The sequence below is a fragment of the Seriola dumerili genome, unplaced genomic scaffold (genome assembly GCF_002260705.1).
Source record: "Seriola dumerili isolate Sdu_G_001 unplaced genomic scaffold, Sdu_1.0 BDQW01002927.1, whole genome shotgun sequence".
Classification (NCBI taxonomy): domain Eukaryota; kingdom Metazoa; phylum Chordata; class Actinopteri; order Carangiformes; family Carangidae; genus Seriola; species Seriola dumerili.
The window spans coordinates 296051-309964 of NW_019177182.1; the positions used below are offsets into that span (position 1 = coordinate 296051).

General features: G+C 48.2%; 5 protein-coding genes across 6 annotated transcripts in view; 3 read left to right on the forward strand and 2 right to left on the reverse strand.

Annotated features, from left to right (window-relative positions):
- The first annotated feature begins 1169 nt into the window (after positions 1-1169).
- Positions 1170-1753, forward strand: LOC111239475 (histone H2A-like). 2 transcript variants are annotated; one of them, XM_022769354.1, is made up of 2 exons: positions 1170-1250; positions 1356-1753. In XM_022769354.1, the coding sequence occupies exons 1-2, from the start codon at positions 1170-1172 to the stop codon at positions 1551-1553; spliced, it is 279 nt and encodes a 92-aa protein (XP_022625075.1). In that variant the 3' UTR covers positions 1554-1753. The 2 variants fall into 2 exon arrangements, with proteins under 2 accessions (XP_022625075.1, XP_022625074.1); XM_022769353.1 differs by having other exon boundaries at positions 1170-1753.
- Positions 1754-2731: 978 nt separating this feature from the next.
- Positions 2732-3342, forward strand: LOC111239478 (histone H3). Its single transcript, XM_022769357.1, has one exon. It carries the CDS (start codon positions 2828-2830, stop codon positions 3236-3238), a length of 411 nt encoding a protein of 136 aa, XP_022625078.1. The 5' UTR covers positions 2732-2827; the 3' UTR covers positions 3239-3342.
- A 348-nt stretch (positions 3343-3690) lies between these two features.
- Positions 3691-4292, reverse strand: LOC111239476 (late histone H2A.L3). The gene has a single exon (XM_022769355.1). It carries the CDS (start codon positions 4286-4288, stop codon positions 3905-3907), a length of 384 nt encoding a protein of 127 aa, XP_022625076.1. The 5' UTR covers positions 4289-4292; the 3' UTR covers positions 3691-3904.
- Positions 4293-5830: 1538 nt separating this feature from the next.
- On the forward strand, positions 5831-9036 carry LOC111239472 (histone H1-like). The gene has a single exon (XM_022769350.1). It carries the CDS (start codon positions 6324-6326, stop codon positions 6924-6926), a length of 603 nt encoding a protein of 200 aa, XP_022625071.1. The 5' UTR covers positions 5831-6323; the 3' UTR covers positions 6927-9036.
- Positions 9037-10362: 1326 nt separating this feature from the next.
- LOC111239503 (alpha-1A adrenergic receptor-like) overlaps positions 10363-13914 on the reverse strand; it is a 15968-nt gene continuing 12416 nt past the window's right edge. The window contains exons 4-5 of the mRNA XM_022769392.1: positions 11795-11916; positions 10363-10716 (exon numbers count right to left, since the gene is read on the reverse strand). Coding sequence (XP_022625113.1) covers positions 10363-10716; positions 11795-11916 — 476 coding nt within the window. The remainder of the gene's footprint in view (positions 10717-11794; positions 11917-13914) is intronic.

Below are 13914 nucleotides of genomic sequence, written 5' to 3' on the forward strand. Positions count from 1 at the left end.
TGACCGCAGCAGGCTCCTGGCTCGCTGCTAACATGCTGCTAACACAGTTAGCTTCCATAATCACAGCTAAACTTTACAGCTAACCGTTAAAGTGATGTTAGAGCTAACTGCATACAGATTTAATTTCATCAATTCTTCAGGACGGAGGAAAAGAATCTGACTGAACTCACACAATTAAAAGATATTCAGACAGAAGTTTAGTTTCCTGATATTTTATACATTAGTTTAGAAAATGAATGTATAGACTATAGTACTTAGTTGTGATGATGATGTAACTATAGATTCATCAGCTCGTTCTTCATGGCGACTCCTGACTGAATGAAAGAGAATGAATCTGTATTTATGGATCTGAGCTTAAGTCCATCAGACAGAAACAGCTGCTCTGAGGTTTCTACATGTATGTGGCTCTGCTGTGGTTTCAAATGTTGCTGCAGCAAGGCATTGCGGGACGGCATGACTCCTTTCCTTTGGTTAAGGAAGCTCCAGTGTTTCCTAAAGGAGATCAGATAGGAAGCACTGAAGCTCCTTTCCTCACTCTGAGTTTCAGATTGTGATTCCTCTTCTTATCATTCCTTGCTACCTGCTAGCTAACACCTGAACATCCCGACACGTTTAATGACGTCACTGATCACTGGGGTCAGTTACCTGTCAGAATACCGTGCGTGCTGACGTTCCTGTGAACTACAGAAACAAATCTTACACGTCACAGTTCATATAAAGCTGAACACACAGGTCAGTACGTTAATAAAAAAAAGTCACAGACGCTCCGGCTGCTGGAAGAGTGGCGGGAACACACAGTGGTGAAACACATCAGGGCGGGGCTGATGATCAGAGGCGGGAAACACACTGTGGTTCGCCATGTCAAACATTTCTATTCGTTACTGAAAATGACGTTTCACTGGAGATTAAACTACTTCTCATTGTGTAACAGTGAAGTTCAACTTTCATTTTGTCTGTTAAATAGTGACGGTTGATTGTACACTACAGTAGGTGGCGCTAATGCGCCGTGAACCTCATTAAAGGGGAAGAAGAAGAGGAGCTCTGTTGTGATTGGGCGGCGGTGGTTACGTTCAGTCTGACCAATCAGCGAGCAGCTGGGTCTGTATATGAACACGGTGTCTCAGTGTGACCGTCACTCTTTGGGTTTAGTGACTGTCTGAACAGGAAACATGTCTGGACGCGGTAAGGGTGCCGGTAAGGCCAGAGCGAAGGCGAAGAGCCGTTCCTCCCGGGCCGGGCTTCAGTTCCCCGTCGGCCGTGTCCACAGGCTGCTGAGGAAGGGCAACTACGCCGAGCGTGTCGGTGCCGGAGCTCCCGTCTACCTGGCGGCGGTGCTCGAGTACCTGACCGCTGAGATCCTGGAGCTGGCCGGAAACGCCGCCCGCGACAACAAGAAGACCAGGATCATCCCCCGCCACCTGCAGCTGGCTGTCCGCAACGACGAGGAGCTCAACAAGCTGCTCGGCGGAGTCACCATCGCTCAGGGCGGCGTGCTGCCCAACATCCAGGCGGTGCTGCTGCCCAAGAAGACCGAGAAGCCCGCCAAGAAGTGAGACCCGGAAGTAGCTTCACAACGCAACACAACACAACGGCTCTTTTCAGAGCCACACACACACACACACTGAAGAGCAGCTCCTCTGTTTCTCACCTCTCATGTCATATTACAATCACCTACACGCTCAAACTCACTCTCTGCACATACTGTCAGTATTCAACTCCCTCGTTAGTCTGTTTGTCTCTTTACCCACTTTAAATCCAGGACATTTACCTGCTTCATTCCTCTTTAGAAACAGGAACAACACAAAGTGCCTGAAAACGTGCTAAACTCATTCATCGGATTAATCAGCGTCCTCACTACACACCAGTCTACTTACACACATTAACACCATTAAATACTGACACTGAGAAGCTCAACTGTATAAATAACAGAAGTTAAAGTGCAGCAGTTTGTTTTCTGTTTCCACGTGTCAAAACGTCTCGAATGAAACAAGGAGAAAATGTTAAAATGAGATTTAAACTAAAAGCAGCTGTTACAAAAGACATGATGAAAGTTTAAACACCGAATTGATTTTAAATCACATGAAATGAAATGTGAAGTTTGAACTTGACTTTTTCAAACTTACCTGTAAAAAGCGTCAGAGCTCCAACTGAGTGAAACAGCTTCAGTGGGTCAAAGGTCAGAGGTGAAAACAGCTTGATCAGTGATGGTGATGCTGATGATGATGATGCTGAGCTTCATGTTTCTGCAGCAGGAAGTGAATGAAACACTTCCTCCAGGCTGACCATGACAAACCCTCTGATCATCATCAGGATCAATAATTCAAGTAATGACAGTGACCTCTGACCTTCTGCTCCTCAGGACTGCCTCATTACAGGAGTCAGTCACTTTGAGTCACATGTTCCTAATAAACTGCAACAGAGTCCAATTAAAACTCTCCATTAAACTTGATCAATATTCTATTAATAAGTGTTTTTCTTTGACAAATAAAACTCATGAATCTGATTTTAATCTGATTTCAAATCAAAGTGATCATTAAATATGAATTAGAGCTAGTTCTGACCGTGTGAATATTTAATGAGGGTTAGGGTTAGTTCAGATGATAAAAACATCTTGTGAACCGGGTTGTTTCTTCTTCTCCTCTTCAGCAGCCGGTAGAAGCCGCTGCACGTGATTGGTCGACTTTAAACTGTTGTCGCCCAATAGCAGCTGAGCTGCCCCCTCCTGGACCAATCAGCGCCGAGCTCGCTCCGGCAGCGGCGGGATAAAGCCGCGGCTGGCCGTCACACAACACTCCTTCCGTCGCTGTTCACTGACCGACTCGCTACAATGGCCAGAACCAAGCAGACCGCCCGGAAGTCCACCGGCGGGAAAGCTCCCAGGAAGCAGCTGGCGACCAAAGCCGCCCGTAAGAGCGCCCCGGCCACCGGCGGAGTGAAGAAGCCTCACCGCTACAGGCCCGGTACCGTGGCTCTGAGAGAGATCCGCCGGTACCAGAAGTCCACCGAGCTGCTGATCCGCAAGCTGCCCTTCCAGCGCCTGGTCAGGGAGATCGCTCAGGACTTCAAGACCGACCTGCGCTTCCAGAGCTCCGCCGTCATGGCTCTGCAGGAGGCCAGCGAGGCTTACCTGGTCGGCCTGTTCGAGGACACCAACCTGTGCGCCATCCACGCCAAGAGGGTCACCATCATGCCCAAAGACATCCAGCTGGCCCGCCGCATCCGCGGGGAGAGGGCTTAAACTGACCCCAGACCAGTTCACAAACACAACGGCTCTTTTAAGAGCCACTTACATGTTCTAGAAGAGCAACACCTTTATGAATCTGCACTATGGAGCAATTACAATACACAAGCTGATAGATCCATTGATTAACTGATTAGGTAATAAAGTCTTAAAACAATAAAATAAATTAAAAAAAGATATTCATATTATACTCATTAACAAATCTTTTGTTTTTGTTTTCTAAATCGTGGTGGATCTTTCTAACTGGAGGTGATGTGTGTGTTTAACCTGCAGCTTGATGCAGCTCAGTAATGAGTGATGTGGGCAGTGCGCCACCTCCTGGTCACAAGATGAAAGAGCAGTGGAGGTTTTCAGTGACAGCATTTAATGATGTTAATGTGTGTAAGTACTGGTGTGTAGTGTAGTGAGGAGGCGGATTGATCCGATGAATGAGTTGATCAGTGCTGTTGCTGGTTGTAAAGAGGAAGCAGGTGAATGTTGATGAGTTTAAAGTGTGTGAAGAGAGAAACAGTAATGAGGGACATGGAGAGTGAGTTTGAGCATGTAGGTGATTGTAATATGACATGAGAGGTGAGAAGCAGAGGAGCTGCTCTTCAGTGTGTGTATGTGTGGCTCTGAAAAGAGCCGTTGTGTTGCGTTGCGTTGTGGAGCTACTTCCGGGTCTCACTTCTTGGCGGGCTTCTCGGTCTTCTTGGGCAGCAGCACCGCCTGGATGTTGGGCAGCACGCCGCCCTGAGCGATGGTGACTCCGCCGAGCAGCTTGTTGAGCTCCTCGTCGTTGCGGACAGCCAGCTGCAGGTGGCGGGGGATGATCCTGGTCTTCTTGTTGTCGCGGGCGGCGTTTCCGGCCAGCTCCAGGATCTCAGCGGTCAGGTACTCGAGCACCGCCGCCAGGTAGACGGGAGCTCCGGCACCGACACGCTGCGCATAGTTGCCCTTCCTCAGCAGCCTGTGGACACGGCCCACCGGGAACTGAAGCCCGGCCCGGGAGGAACGGCTCTTCGCCTTCGCTCTGGCCTTACCGGCACCCTTACCGCGTCCAGACATGTTTCCTGTTCAGACAGTCACTAAACCCAAAGAGTGACGGTCACACTGAGACACCGTGTTCATATACAGACCCAGCTGCTCGCTGATTGGTCAGACTGAACGTAACCACCGCCGCCCAATCACAACAGAGCTCCTCTTCTTCTTCCTCTTCCACTTCTTTAACCAGCCTATCAGGAGCATTACCGCCCCCTCGTGCTCCGGAGTGGATCAGAGATTAAATCCTGTTCTCAGTGTCTGAGCAGGTGTCAGGAGTCTGTCTGTCTCTCTGTCTGTCTGTCTGTCTGTCCTCTCTCTCTCCTCCCTCTCTCTCTCTCTCCTCCTCTCTCCCCTCCCTCTCTCTCTCTCTCCTCCTCTCTCCCCTCCCTCTCTCTCTCTCTCCTCCTCTCTCCCCTCCCTCTCTCTCTCTCTCCTCCTCTCTCCCCTCCCTCTCTCTCTCTCTCCTCCTCTCTCCCCTCCCTCTCTCTCTCTCTCCTCCTCTCTCCCCTCCCTCTCTCTCTCTCTCCTCCTCTCTCCCCTCCCTCTCTCTCTCTCTCCTCCTCTCTCCCCTCCCTCTCTCTCTCTCTCCTCCTCTCTCCCCTCCCTCTCTCTCTCTCTCCTCCTCTCTCCCCTCCCTCTCTCTCTCTCTCCTCCTCTCTCCCCTCCCTCTCTCTCTCTCTCCTCCTCTCTCCCCTCCCTCTCTCTCTCTCTCCTCCTCTCTCCCCTCCCTCTCTCTCTCTCTCCTCCTCTCTCCCCTCCCTCTCTCTCTCTCTCCTCCTCTCTCCCCTCCCTCTCTCTCTCTCTCCTCCTCTCTCCCCTCCCTCTCTCTCTCTCTCCTCCTCTCTCCCCTCCCTCTCTCTCTCTCTCCTCCTCTCTCCCCTCCCTCTCTCTCTCTCTCCTCCTCTCTCCCCTCCCTCTCTCTCTCTCTCCTCCTCTCTCCCCTCCCTCTCTCTCTCTCTCCTCCTCTCTCCCCTCCCTCTCTCTCTCTCTCCTCCTCTCTCCCCTCCCTCTCTCTCTCTCTCCTCCTCTCTCCCCTCCCTCTCTCTCTCTCTCCCCCTCTCTCTCTCTCTCCTCTCTCTCCCCCCTCTCTCTCTCCACCTCCTCTCTCTCCTGTTTTCACAGCTGATTGTTTGTTCCAGCGTCATGACGTCACGTCACTGTCACAGATAAACATCATTCACGTGCTGTTTCTATTGTCGATTGATTTTTTATTGTTGATGCCCCACACACACACACACACACACACACACACACACACCTCAACATTTCTTTCTTTATATTCTTTATTTGTGGTCATGAACAGCTGATTCCTTCATTCATGAGTCAGTGAAGATTCACACTTTGTGTCTGTGTAACTGTATAATATCAATATGTGCACGTGTAGGTCTATTTATGTGTAGAATTAATTTGATGAAGTCTCGTGACAATGACCTTAACGAGAAGAGTTTCCGGTAAGGGCAGAAACGGACTCGGTGCCGATCCAGACTGACGTCACCTCATGTTTCTTTACCACTGAAGAATAAAAAGTAAATGAATCTGGATCCTGAGAATAACGTCACTGACAGAGTCCGTGTGTTTACCGCCACAGAGAAGCTCCTTGGTGCAGCTGAACGAAGCTCCAGCTGCAGAGCTCCGAGCCTCGGTCCGTCCCCACATGTCTCTGCCTCCTGGACCGCCGCTGTCTCCGCTGGTCCTCGTCACTTCAGTCGCTTTATGAGACGGAAAGGGAAGAAAAGCGGCAGCGAGTTGGTGACAGTGAGAGTGTGTCAGAGAGGTCTGAAGCCTCCTGCAGAGAAACCACAGAGTCCTCGTCTCCACACAGGAGCTGCGAGGGACGGGGACACACTGTCCTCCGCGCGGCGACCGCACCTGTGTCCACACACCTTTACTTAGAGGCGGTTTGACGGACAAAACGTGGAGGAGAAAACACAAGTGGCGCCACGTTTGAGCGGCCGAGCGCCTTCACTCTCCACGGTTCTCATGGCCGTTATAAGTCCCGCCTCCTGCTCTGAGCCCGGACACCTTCAGAGAGACACAGCACACCGAGACACACACACACATGGCGGAAGAAGCTCCAGCAGCCGCCCCGGCTAAAGCCCCGGCCAAGGCCCCGAAGAAGAAGAGCGCTCCCCGGCCCAAGAAGGAGGGACCCAGCCTCCCGAAGCTGATCGTCAGCGCCGTGGCCGAGTCCAAGGAGCGCAAGGGGATGTCGCTGGCGGCGCTCAAGAAAGCTCTGGCCGCCAGAGGCGTCGACGTCACCAAGACCAACAAGCGCGTCAACACCGCCGTCACCAAGCTGGTGACCAAAGGCACCCTGGTCCAGACCAAAGGCACCGGGGCCTCCGGCTCCTTCAAGCTCGCCAAGTCCGAGCCCAAAGCCGCCAAACCGGCCAAGGCCGTACTGAAGAAGAAGCCCGCCGTCAAAGCCAAGAAGCCCGCGGCCAAGAAAGCTCCGGCAAAGAAACCCGCAGCGGCCAAGAAGGCGGCGGCCAAGAAGTCCCCGAAGAAAGCTCCGGCCAAGAAGCCCGCCAAGAAGGTGCCCAAGAAGAGCCCCAAGAAGAGCCCCAAGAAGGCGGCCGTCAAGAAGCCAAAGGCCGCCAAGAAGCCCGCGGCCAAGAAAGCTCCGGCAAAGAAACCCGCAGCCAAGAAGGCAAAGAAGTGAAGTGGACCCGACCCGAACCGGATCAACCAAAGGCTCTTTTAAGAGCCACCACAGTCTCTGCAGAGCAGCTCCTCCACTCTGAGGTGTTTATTTTGACAGTCACTTACATTATGGTAAAGACAACATGTTGATATCGGCTCTGGACAGGAAGTGAATATTCTCAGGAAAAGTTCAGATGATTCAGACTTGTTGTTGTGACGTCACATGAACAGGAAGAGATTCACATTAAAAACATCTATACAAACGTTCAGTAGGAGGTTCAGGACTGATTCACCATCTCTATGAGCATCAGGTGAGGAGAACAGGAACACACCTGGGCTGCAGGTGCTGAAATGTAAAAGTAAAGATTAAATTTAACAACAAATCGAATATTCTCATTATGTCCTGGGCCAATCAGTGATGAGGAGAGGAAAAAGTGATTGATAAAGTGACTGAGGCTTTAAAAGAAAAAACAGTTCTGCAGCCTGTTTTCTCTGGAGCTTTATTCTGGAGGGACATCAGATGAAGACATAATCAGGAAGTGAAATCACACTGAATCAGATCAATATCATATGTAATTACAACACAACACTTCAAAGTTATTATTTATTTTGTTTTTTATTATTTAAAGGAACACGGTGACATTCAGTGAAATCTTCTCCATCTTCAGTTTCATCTCCAACACAGAGACGGGTCCAGGACATGGTTAGCCTAGCTTAGCACAAACACTGGAAGCAGGGATGGGGAAATCAACTCTTAGCCTAGCTTAGCACAAACAATGGAAGCAGGGGGAACTTAACTGTTAGCCTAGCCCCATCAAAAGAGAAAACCAAAACATTTAAACAGCTTTTCAGAGTAAAATCAGTTCAAACCAAGAGCAGCTGCAGTTCCTCTGAAGTCCACCAGAGGCTGCTGTGATCACACTGTATTAAAGTGAATGTGAAAACAGTCAGTGCAGTTCCTACACAATAAGAGTCCTGTGAGGGGACACTTTCACAATAAGAGTTCTCTGAGGGGACACTTACACAATAAGTCATATTATGGTCACTGAGGGGACACTTTCACAATAAGAGTCATATTTTGGTCACTGAGGGGACACTTTCACAATAAGAGTTCTCTGAGGGGACACTTTCACAATAAGAGTCATATTATGGTCACTGATGGGAGACTTTCACAATAAGAGTTCTCTGAGGGGACACTTTCACAATAGGAGTTCTAGTATGTTCAGTGACAGGACAGTTTTCACCAAAATACAATTTGCACATGACAATTAATAAATATTAATTACAATAATGATTGAAATTAAACGTGAAGTTACTGTCAAGAAAAGGAAACATAACATTTTTTAAATTAGGAGAGTGTCAGTCTTTTAGGTACTTCAGTATAATACAATAATAATATTTTATATTTAATATGTCAGGACAGAATTCTGATGCCGTTCAGCAGAATAATGACAGACGGTAAAAATAACAACAAATAAAATCTCCATATTTACAGAATAACAGTAACTTTCTAGATAATTTTCATTTTTTGTTTTTGTTTTAGTCTTTTTCTTTTTTCAACTTAGTTTCCTGTTGACTTTTTACATTTCTTTTGTTCTTAATTTCTTCAGTTAATTTTAACTTTAGCATTGTCTTTAGCCCTTTAGCATCATAAACAAATAAATATACAGAAGGAAAACAAGAAATAAGACCTTTATTTTGTTCAGCAGTATTTGAGTGTGTTTGAGCTAACAGTAAAGCTAGTGTTTAGCTTGAAGCTAACATTACTTAACTGATGTTGCAGTTTATAGTTCATTAGCTTGTTAGCTCACTCACCAGCAAGAAGTGACTGTTTGTTGATATTCAACTTTAAAAATCAACTTTAAAATTTATTTCACATGCATACTTTTTTATTATTACACTTTCTTTTCAGTTTGAGTTTTTGAATTTTGACTTTTGAATGAACTTTATTTCATGAATGCTCTCGCTCCATTTTCTTTCGCACTTTAGCCAATAAATGCCAATGCCAATAAATAAATATGAAAAAAAAAACGTCTGTAATTAACTGAAAATGATTTGACTTTTAAATTTCCATCTTAGGTTTATGGTTATACTTTTCTCTGTTTAGTTTCCTGTTAATTCATTCATTCTAATTGTAGGAACTTCTTTAGGACAGTTTTAATCATTAATCATTGATTGAGTCAAATTCAGTGAATATCTCCTTGTGGTCCATGGTGGTTCCTCCACAGCCACAGCTCTGTAAACCAAGACCATCAGCAGCAGGGAAAGCAGAAGGGGGGGGGGGGCAGTGAGGCGGTAATCTGGTGCTAACGAGGTGAACTTCACATCACAGTCCAGACGGAGAGATGAGGAGAGGTCAGGACAGATGTCAGAGAGAGGGATGAAGACGGAGGCAGAGGTTGTTCTGTAACATTAGCTTTGACACTAAGTCAGTTTTGTTTTGTCTTGTTTGCTAATGGTTGTGACAGCTAACCCAACTGGTGTTGGTGTGATGTTAGCTCTAACAGCAGGAGAGTTGTGGTTGTGTGTTGCTATGGAAACCATCTGGTCCTCTCTGCATGTTAGCGTAGCTGCAGCAGCTGTAGCCACAGTTAGCTGTCTGGTTGTTTCATGGTGTTTATCAGTACAACATGTCATTTCAGACACAAAGACCTAAAGACAGAAGTTCGCTCGGTGGATTTGTTTGGTTGGATGAATTTGAAACGTTATACTAAGTAACGTTAGCTTCCTTGTTAGCTTAGCTACAAACCTACAGTCCTCTCCTCTGTCACTGTTTGTGTGTTTGTCTTTCTGTTGATTGTTTGTTGATGTTTTACATCAGGTTTGTTTTGCACCCTGGATTCTGACATATTTCTCTTTTGCTCAGCTAGCCCAGGTGTTAGTTTTGGGGGCGGAGCTTCTGAGGGAGCACTGAGAGGAGGGGCGTATATATATTTAACTGTTGAGTTCAAACATCAACAGACTTAGTCCAGAACTCGACTGCCCCTTTAAGAGAGTAGATTACATGAAACCAGGTAAATATATGGTTCTAATATTCTACTGTTACAGAAGTTTAAAGTTGAGGTTTGTTGTGATTCTGTTTTCAGAAGAATCTTTAGCGTCAACAGTTTTACTTCCGTGTTTGTTTGTGCTGATTTATTGTGAAGGTTGTGGTTCACCTGTGTGATCTGTGGAGGGAAACTTCAGAGCGGTGGGCGGTCCTGATCTGCAGGAACCACCAGGTGAAACCTTGTGATGTTGTGATGTTTTCCCACAGTCAACCGCTGATCCAGGTGAGAGGCTCCGCCCTGTTCCTCAGGTGTATTATTAAGGCTGAGCAGGAGGCGGGAACAGTCGTAACCTCCTGACAGGTACAATCATCACACCTGAGTGGACAGAGCGCCCTGTGATGTCAGCGGTAATACCTGTGCGTCCTTCCTGAGGCAGCAGGTGTGTCCGTCAGCGCCTCCCACTCCTCACAGTTTAGACGGCGGCGTTCCCGCACCGGCTCCGTGCCGCTCTTCTCTCCGACCGTTCATTACCGCCTGCGGCACCGTCCCAGCATCCTTAGCGAGCGGGGACACCGGGCCCGGTCGCCCTCTCCCCGCCGACCCCGGGAGGAGGTCTCGGTCAGAGGAGGAGGCGGAGGGCCAGGGCGGGGGGCGAAGCCTGGAGGCGACGCAGCGCGGGCTGGGGCTGACGGAGGAGAGCGTCTGCTGGCTGCCGTTCAGGAAGGACGAGGTGTTGGAGCCCTGCTGGCAGCGGTAGTTATAGTACGCCTGCCACTGACGCCTCCTCTTCCACTGGCACCGCAGGATCCGGATGAAAGCCTGAGGACAGAACCATCAGAACCATCAGAACCAGTTAGAACCATTGAAACCAGTCAGAACCATCAGAACCATCAGAACCATCAGAGCCAGTCAGAACCATTAGAGTCAGTCAGAACCATCAGAACCATCATAGCCATCAGAGCATCAGAACCGTCAGAACCGTCAGAACCATCAGAACCAGTCAGAACTGTCAGAACCATTAGAGTCAGTCAGAACCATCAGAACCATCATAGCCATCAGAGCCATCAGAGCCATCAGAACCGTCAGAACCAGTCAGAGCCATCAGAGCCAGTCAGAACCATCAGAACCAGTCAGAACTGTCAGAACCATTAGAGTCAGTCAGAACCATCAGAACCATCATAGCCATCAGAGCATCAGAACCGTCAGAACCGTCAGAACCATCAGAACCATCAGAACCATCAGAACCAGTTAGAACCATTGAAACCAGTCAGAACCATCAGAACCATCAGAACCATCAGAGCCATCAGAGCCATCAGAGCCATCAGAGCCATCAGAACCATCATAGCCATCAGAGCCATCAGAGCCAGTCAGAACCATCAGAACCAGTCAGAACCGTCAGAACCATTAGAGTCAGTCAGAACCATCAGAGCCAGTCAGAACCAGTTAGAACCAGTCAGAACCATCAGAACCAGTTAGAACCATTAGAGTCAGTCAGACCCATCAGAACCAGTCAGAACCATCAGAACCAGTTAGAACCATCAGAACCGTCAGAACCATTAGAGTCAGTCAGACCCACCAGAACCAGTTAGAACCAGTCAGACCCATCAGAACCAGTTGGAATCATCAGAACCAGTCAGAACCATTATAACCAGTCAGAACCATCAGAACCAGGATCAATGGTACCAATATTATTATTATTATTATTATTATCATTATTATTATCAGTGTTGCTATCACTCTAGCACCAAGCATCAGGCACTCACACAACAATTACATGTGACAGTGGCGTCCTTGCTCTGCTTCCTGTTTTCTCACATGTTGTAGCCCCTCCCCTCACTGTGTGTTGGCCCCTCCCACAGACACAGGTGCACAGCCGGTTAGCTTAGCATCATGTTACCTGTTTGAACTCGCGGCTGTAGCAGGGGTAGATGATGGGGTTCAGGCAGCTGTTGAAGTATCCCAACCAGAAAATCACTTTAAAGAAGGTTTCAGGAGGACGAAGGCTGCTGTTGAACGAGCCTGAGGACACACAGGTAAACAGGTAAACAGGTAAACAGGTATGCAGGTAAACACAGGTGCACAGGTAAACAGTTCATCATCAGGCTGATCAGGTGTTCTCTAAACGAACTTTTTAAAAATCACAACATGAAGACCACACACACATGCGCACACACACACACACACACACACAGGTGAGCCAGGTGATGTTCAGTGTGTCGGAGGATCTTGGAGGATTTGTTGGATCAGATCTCGGGCTCCACGTGAAGCCTGACGTCCATCATGGGAAAAACATGTGACACCTACCCATAATGCATCACTGTGAAAACCACGCAGATGGTTTCAGTAAATATCTGCTCTGCTCCAGCAGCTTCACCACATGTGTGTGGGGGTGTAATCCTCCCTCCAGCCACAGGAGGCTCCACCTTCACTCTACCTGTCCAGGTGGATTTAATGTGACTGAGTTCAACATGTTGACAACAGCTACACTTTCAATCACTTCATCTATACACACAAGTTCATTTCATTATCATTCATTGTCAGCAGGTCAGAGTCTGTCAACCAACAAACAGACAAACAAACAAGCAAACAAACAAACAAATAAATAAATAAATAATAACATTTCCTCAGAGGTTTTTCTACTAATTAGTCACAACCAGCTGTTTGAAAAGACTCATATAGTGAAGGTAAAAACCCACTGTGAAGAGTGTGTGTGTGTGTGTGTGTGTGTGTGTGTGTGTGTGTGTGTGTGTGTGTGTGTGTGTGTGTGTGTCCTGCAGACTTGCAGAGTACTTTAAGAGGTGGAGGGGGCGGAGTCTGTCTTCACTGACTCAGGACGCAGTGCAGATCATGACTCAGCATAAAGCAAACACTGCATCACTGAGCGACTCAGCATTAACTCAAGTCAGAGGACGTCCAGCTGAGACTGCAGACTCTCAGAGGACATGTCTGTCCTGAGGGGGCGCCACAGGAAGTGTCCTCTGGAGACCAGGACTCAGACTCAGACTCAAACTCAGACTCAGACTGAGACCGAGACTCAGACTGAGACTGAGACTCAGACCAAGACTCAGACTCAGACCAAGACTCAGACTGAGACCAAGACTCAGACTGAGACTGAGACTCAGACCAAGACTCAGACTGAGACTCAGACCAAGACTCAGACTCAGACTCAGACTCAGACTGAGACCAAGACTCAGACTGAGACTGAGACTCAGACCAAGACTCAGACTCAGACTCAGACCAAGACTCAGACTCAGACTCAGACTCAGACCAAGACTGAGACTCAGATTCAGACTCAGACTCAGACCAGGACTTAGACCAGGACTCAGACTCAGACTCAGACTCAGACTCAGACTCAGACTCAGACCAGGACTTAGACCAGGACTCAGACTGAGACTCAGACTCAGACTGAGACCAAGACTGAGACCAGGACCCAGACTCAGACTCAGACTCAGACTCAGACCAGGACTCAGACTCAGACTCAGACTCAGACCAGGACTCAGACTCAGATTCAGACTCAGACTCAGACTCAGATTCAGACTCAGACCAAGACTTAGACCAGGACTGAGACTCAGACTCAGACTCAGACTGAGACCAAGACTGAGACCAGGACCCAGACTCAGACTCAGACTCAGACTCAGACCAGGACTCAGACTCAGACTCAGACTCAGACCAGGACTGAGACCAGGACTCAGTGTTTCTCCTTGTTCCTATGATGTTCATATATGAGACATGTGATGATGATGATGATGATGAGAGTTGAACCAGCCTCAGACAGGTTTCTGACAGGACCTGGTCTGAGTTTCTGTCTGTGGACCAACATCACCATTTGTAGGCTCCACTGCTGCTGTACAGAAATAAACGTGTGTGTGAATCCTCTGATCCAGGACTGTTTGTGTAGATCAGAGGATCAGTGTGCTCACGGTCTGAAACCAGTCTGTTCTCTGTGAGATCTGCTGCGGTCCAGAGGTCGTGTGCTCCTCAGCCAGGTCTTACAGTTAGATAAATGTTATGATGGAT

What these genes read in the sequence shown, in the direction of transcription:
- LOC111239478 (XM_022769357.1), top strand. Translation starts at nt 2,828, where the DNA reads ATGGCCAGAACCAAGCAGACCGCCCGGAAGTCCACCGGCGGGAAAGCT.
- LOC111239472 (XM_022769350.1), top strand. Translation starts at nt 6,324, where the DNA reads ATGGCGGAAGAAGCTCCAGCAGCCGCCCCGGCTAAAGCCCCGGCCAAG.
- LOC111239475 (XM_022769353.1), top strand. Translation starts at nt 1,170, where the DNA reads ATGTCTGGACGCGGTAAGGGTGCCGGTAAGGCCAGAGCGAAGGCGAAG.
- LOC111239476 (XM_022769355.1), bottom strand. Translation starts at nt 4,288, where the DNA reads ATGTCTGGACGCGGTAAGGGTGCCGGTAAGGCCAGAGCGAAGGCGAAG.